This window comes from Cornus florida, unplaced genomic scaffold (genome assembly GCF_030987335.1).
Source record: "Cornus florida cultivar Cherokee Brave unplaced genomic scaffold, ASM3098733v1 CherokeeBrave_3.0.0_Hap2_Chr07, whole genome shotgun sequence".
Classification (NCBI taxonomy): domain Eukaryota; kingdom Viridiplantae; phylum Streptophyta; class Magnoliopsida; order Cornales; family Cornaceae; genus Cornus; species Cornus florida.
Genome location: NW_026775577.1, coordinates 17,876,143 through 17,881,831, shown reverse-complemented (window position 1 = coordinate 17,881,831; position 5,689 = coordinate 17,876,143). Strand labels below are relative to the sequence as shown.

General features: G+C 33.9%; 1 protein-coding gene across 2 annotated transcripts; it reads right to left on the bottom strand.

The window, feature by feature from the left end:
• Positions 1 to 670: 670 nt before the first annotated feature.
• LOC132266646 (cysteine-rich receptor-like protein kinase 10) lies at positions 671 to 4,934 on the bottom strand. 2 transcript variants are annotated; one of them, XM_059767578.1, is made up of 7 exons: positions 3,939 to 4,934; positions 3,057 to 3,173; positions 2,761 to 2,969; positions 2,433 to 2,643; positions 2,079 to 2,316; positions 1,660 to 1,810; positions 671 to 1,543 (listed from the first exon to the last, which is right to left on the bottom strand). In XM_059767578.1, the coding sequence occupies exons 1-7, from the start codon at positions 4,741 to 4,743 to the stop codon at positions 1,250 to 1,252; spliced, it is 2,025 nt and encodes a 674-aa protein (XP_059623561.1). In that variant the 5' UTR covers positions 4,744 to 4,934; the 3' UTR covers positions 671 to 1,249. The 2 variants fall into 2 exon arrangements, with proteins under 2 accessions (XP_059623561.1, XP_059623560.1); XM_059767577.1 differs by having other exon boundaries at positions 2,761 to 2,972; positions 3,939 to 4,930.
• Positions 4,935 to 5,689: the final 755 nt, after the last annotated feature.

Genomic DNA, 5,689 nt, shown 5'->3' with positions numbered 1-5,689 from the left:
GGCAATCCAAGGGGTATTTATAGATATAGAAATGCCTTTTTGGATTAGGTACATCTCTTCATCGTTGAACACAACCATTCATATTTATATTTATAGAAATAGAAATGCATTTTTGGATTGGGTGCATCTTTTCACCATTAGACACAACCATTTATATATGTCTCTTCATCACTGGACACAACCATTTTATCACTGGACACAACCATTTATATGTGTCTCTTCGCACTGGACACAACCATTTATATGTGTCTATTCATCACTGGACACAACCATTGCAATAGGTTGCAATGGTTCACATTAAGTAAGTTATGTCTGTTGGTTGTGAGTTACATCTTTTCATCCCACGACCAATTAATGATCACATATATTCCGTCAAAGGCATCTATTGATTACTAATGAAACAATTTTCATTCAAAAATTCTAACAATTAGGCAATTTGCCGAACCACATAAATCTCATGTTTTGCTTGTGTTTGATTTTTTTTTTTTTTATCTGTTATATTTGCCAATTGTGTATGTGAAACCCTAATAGCTACGCCATACCGAGTTTTTGTAAGAATATACTGAAGTTACAAGATCTTAGTAAGTTTTTTTTGTTTAAAAAATAATCAATTAAAATAGAAGATTTTTACCAAAGATGAGAACAGAGAAAATTAGCAGAGATCCCACTGTAATAAAAACTAAAATTGAATATTAATGGGTGAATTTAAATTCAGATCATAGAAGAAACAAAATCAGATTATTTACATAATAAAAATAAATAAATAAATAAATAAAAGAAATTACAAATTGGCTACTATTTACAAATAAACAAATGAAGGACGAAAATCAAATTGAAAAGGAACAAAACCCAGTATACAGCGGAAGAGCAAAAGCCTCCCATGGGGTTGTCAATATATATTTTCAGGTTATGAGAATCAAAATCCCAACCCATCAAAATACGAGTGCTCCATATTATGTTGATTGTTGTAGCTTATAGTGGAGTGCTCCATATTATGTTGATTGTTGTAGCTTATAGTGGTTCTGCATTTTCTCTTACTGTCCATATTCCAAAAGGGAAGCCAAGCCCATTCACGTGGTTTAATTCGCTTCCAGTCTTCAAAAGAAAAAAGGTGTTAGATAAGGAGAACATGAGCATGTTCAGCTTGTGATGAACTAGTGAACATGGATGTCTGACATTGCTCTGTATGCTACTTTATTTGCTTACACATCAATTACATAGAACCAAAAAAAAAAACTAACAAATAAAGTCACCTGGGTGATACATTTGAAATAGTTACTACGTTATTGGAGGATGTCTTATTATCCTGTGAGGATTGTACTGTTTCAAAAGAAAATACTGGTTGTGCTGGTGGAGGAAGGGTTATGCTGTCGCTCCCCAGCATAAGGACTACATATGACATGGTTGGCCTATGTGCTGGATCGTCCTGGACACATAACAATCCTATATGGATGCATTTCAATACTTCCTCTGCCACAAAAGACTGCCCAAGTAATGGGTCCATCATCTCCAACCCTTCGTTTTCACACCACAATTTCCATGCCTGTCATATCATACCACTCATCAAGTTAATATTAATAAAATTACTCATAAGCTAGATGGAAGTGCTACATACTTTAATTTTAATAAAATTACATTAATAAAATGATAGAAACTTACGAATGTAAGGAGGCTTTGACCATGTTCAAAATGGTAGAGGTTGTTATTCTTTTTCCCACTCACTATCTCTAGTAGTAGAACTCCAAAACTATAAACATCTGATTTAATAGAAAATAATCCCCGCATAGCATACTCTGGTGCCATATACCCACTATTTGAAACAAGAATAACAAATATGATGATATCAGATTAGTTTCAACTCCCCAAAGAAAAATATATATATTGTATATCAAATTAGATGCTACAAGCACTTTAGGAACTGGTGGATAACAGAGTATGCCAAAGTTCCATCACAACCCTTCCACTTACTGGTTTTGTTCACTAACATATTGAAAGAGGTCAATGTTGATACCGGAAATAATAATAATAAATTGAAATTAGAAAAATAAATAAATTAGAAAAGAAAGGAAGAAGATTACTATGTTCCAACAACTCTATTTGTGTTAGCTTCAATTTGATTTCCTCCAAAAATCCTTGCCATTCCGAAGTCTGAAACTTTTGGATTCATCTCATGATCCAGCAAAATGTTGCTAGTTTTAAGGTCCCTATGAATAATTCTGAGTCGAGAATCTTCGTGCAGGTACAAAATACCACGAGCAATTCCATGAATAATTCTAAGACGTGTTTTCCAATCCAGATGTGCACCTTTAGTGGAATCTACATGAAAGAATTAAAACAAAATGATATTAGTGTCTTACTTCTGTCAAGTATTTTTTGGCTCGTCTTTATTGCATGAAAAATTATAGTAGCTAGCAAGTAATTAAGGGTCAAACCAAAAAGGAATAAATCTAAGCTCTTGTTGGGCATGTATTCATAGATGAGCAGGAATTCGTTTCTATCCAAACAGCAACCCAAGAGTCGGACGAGATTCCTATGCTGTAGTTTTGCAATTAAAATAACTTCATTCTTGAACTCTTGCAGTCCTTGGCCTGAAGTTCTTGAGAGCCTCTTTACCGCAATTTCCTTTCCATCTTCTAATGTTCCCTGTAATTTAATAAATTTCCAGGTCATGCATTGTATACCATAATAAGACATTAATTCCAAGAGTTGGACAAGATATATAGCTGCTTGAAGAACTTGTAATAACACCACAAAATTTACTTTGTACACCGGACCAAATCCACCTTCTCCGAGCTTATTTTCTTCAGAAAAATGTTGTGTAGCTGCCTGTATGATATCCAATTGGATCAAAGGTAATTCTTGAGAATTCACCCCATTTTCTCCTCCTAAATTTTCAATCTCGTAGGGATGATTAAGTATTCTATCATTTGCCAAGTTGATTAATTGAACGTCTTGTCTATTTTCCCTGTCTTCTGCAACAAGGAGAAGGGATTGAATTAGCTGACATAACGTGGAAGGTAATATATACAACTGTACGTGTTAACTGCATTACATACCTTCCTCTTTTCTTTTCCTTCTCCAATAGTAGTAAATACTGGACCCAAGCAGGGCTAGCACAACAAATGAAGATACACTTGTGCTGATTGCAACTAATGCTCCATTTTTTTTCGTCTCTGAAAAGTAATTACTTTTTCTTTCAATCATCATGACCATTGGACACTAGTCTTCCATATATAGACAATAACACGCAGGTAAACCATCCTATAAATTTTACCATTTTGTGTAACTATCAAACTATGTAAGGACCACACTACAATTATGAAACCTATTGGGGACATTAAACAAGTTTAACAAAATAGGTAGTAGCACTGTCAAATAAATGGTTGTGTTTCATAACCAGTTCTTAGTTGGTAAGAAAAAGTAAAGGGAGTTGGTAAAAAACACAAAAAATAAAAAATAAAAATATAGAGTAAAGGGAGACAACATGAAGACCTGTTGCTTAACACAAAATAGCATTACTTATTTGATGAAGTGGATGGCATTAACACTGGTCCCATCCACTTCATCTAATCTAATGAATAAAAATCAATTCGACTTAAAAAAAAAAAAAAAAAAAAATGGTTCTTTTCTTTAAAAAAATTGAGTGATATATTTTTAGGCAGAAGACTGCTACAGAAAGTCAACTGCAAAATCATCAGCTCTCAAATAACCTAATACCATATGAGCTGGGATAGGCTGCTATCAATCCAAACTCGACTCAGAGGGAATCGAGAAACTTTTTAAGTTACCAAATAGATCATAAAGAACTAGCTAGTGATGCAGTAGTCTATATAAAGAATACCAAGAAAAACAATAAGAGTATAATTTTTATTTACAAGTTTAAAAGCAATAAAAGTGTGTGCTAATTAATGCATTTATATTATGTAGATGCCCTGTACCCGGTGGTGGCGGTGGCGGTGACGGTGGCTGTGGCGGTGGTGGTGGCGGTGGTGGTGCATCCATGATGTTGTCACCATAGAAAATATAGTACTCAAACCTAAGATTGCAGCTGGGTAAATTAACTCTGGCTCCCCAATTAAGCTGTCCATTAGAAGATCTTGGAATCCATGTAGCAGCACCATCTAGGCAATCGATGCATTGGTGCTTAGATAAATCAGGGGTGCACTGCACAAGCGCAAAAAACATTCGGAAGGCCAGTGCTTGCTCGTTCCCCGTTGCAAACTTGATATTAGAGTCACCTGAAGCAGCTTTGTCCTTTAGGCGGTTCAACAAGGTTGTCAGCGACTCAATCTGATCCACGTTGGATGCATTATGTTCGTTGCTCATAGCAAAAGGAGGCGAAGTTTCCATCTTATGGAATATAGAGCGGTAGGAATAACGCAACGTACAATTGTCATACCATACAATTGCCTCCTTTTTGTTAGGACATTTTTCTATGATTATAGCACTAGATTGATTGACACAAACACGACAGGTATCGATCCCAACATCTCCTCTACAAAATGCGATTGCATTAACTGTGTCATTGTTTTCCCCATAGGATGAATTATAAAAGCCATAGTAGTTGATGTCAGAAGCTACGGAGGAGAGGAGGGTGTCAAGGTTTGCCTTGTACCTACTATCATTGCTGTAGTTGAAACTACCGTGACAACTGTGACCTATGTAGGCAGCAGCTGGCTGGAGGAGACCAACAACAACAACAACTATGAAGAAAAGCTGCCTCCAGGAACCTATTATTAACATTGTATTTGTGTGTCTCTCACTCTCACACCCTCGATTTTTGTAATCTCTAAAATGGCATTCGACTTCAAGGGTCTTAGTATCAAATTTGTGGTTGCTGAATAATATGATTCCTTCATTGTCCACCGGCCTTATATTGAAAAGTATACGCTGAAAATGTCAAGAGGCCATTCATTGACAGAGAGAGACTTAAGTGGACCCACTTATATTTTTTATAGTGCGGAGGACCTGCAAGGAAAGAGGTACAAGGTGAACCATCGCCCGCCTCGTCAAATTTCTTATCTTATAATAATAATAATAATATATAAAAAAATCACAATACTTTTGGATCTTATAACAAGTGAAAATGAGAAAAATATTAAAAGAAAGATTTGACTAGACCGGACCATACGTGTCTCGGATGACTTATTGGATGCCGTATACAAAATTACCAATTAATTGGAAGACTAATAACAGTAATTGGTGGGACAGGACAGCGGAAAGTTCTGATAGATTGGAAATATCTTTCTTTGAGAAAATAGTCTCACCCGATTAGAAAAGCCTAGATTTGAAGAGAAAAAATAGAAAAAAGTGTAAAGAAAATTTGGGACTAGTTTAATTTTTTAATATTTTATATTTTCTTCTCTAATTAAATTTTTTTTACTGAATTAAATATATACTTTTTTTAATATTTTATATTTCCTTCTCGAATTCATTTTTTTTTATTGAATTTGAGTAGTTTAATTTTTTTAATATTATATATTTTCTTCTCTAATTAAATTTGTTTTTATTAAATTTCAATATTTTTTATTACTATATTATTATTATTATTATTAGTATTTCTCTAATTAAATATTTCCTACTAATATATTATTATTACTAATATTTTTATTTCTAATTATTTATTACACTAAAACTCTTATTATATATATTTCATTCTCTAAATAGATTTCTATTTATTAAATTTCAG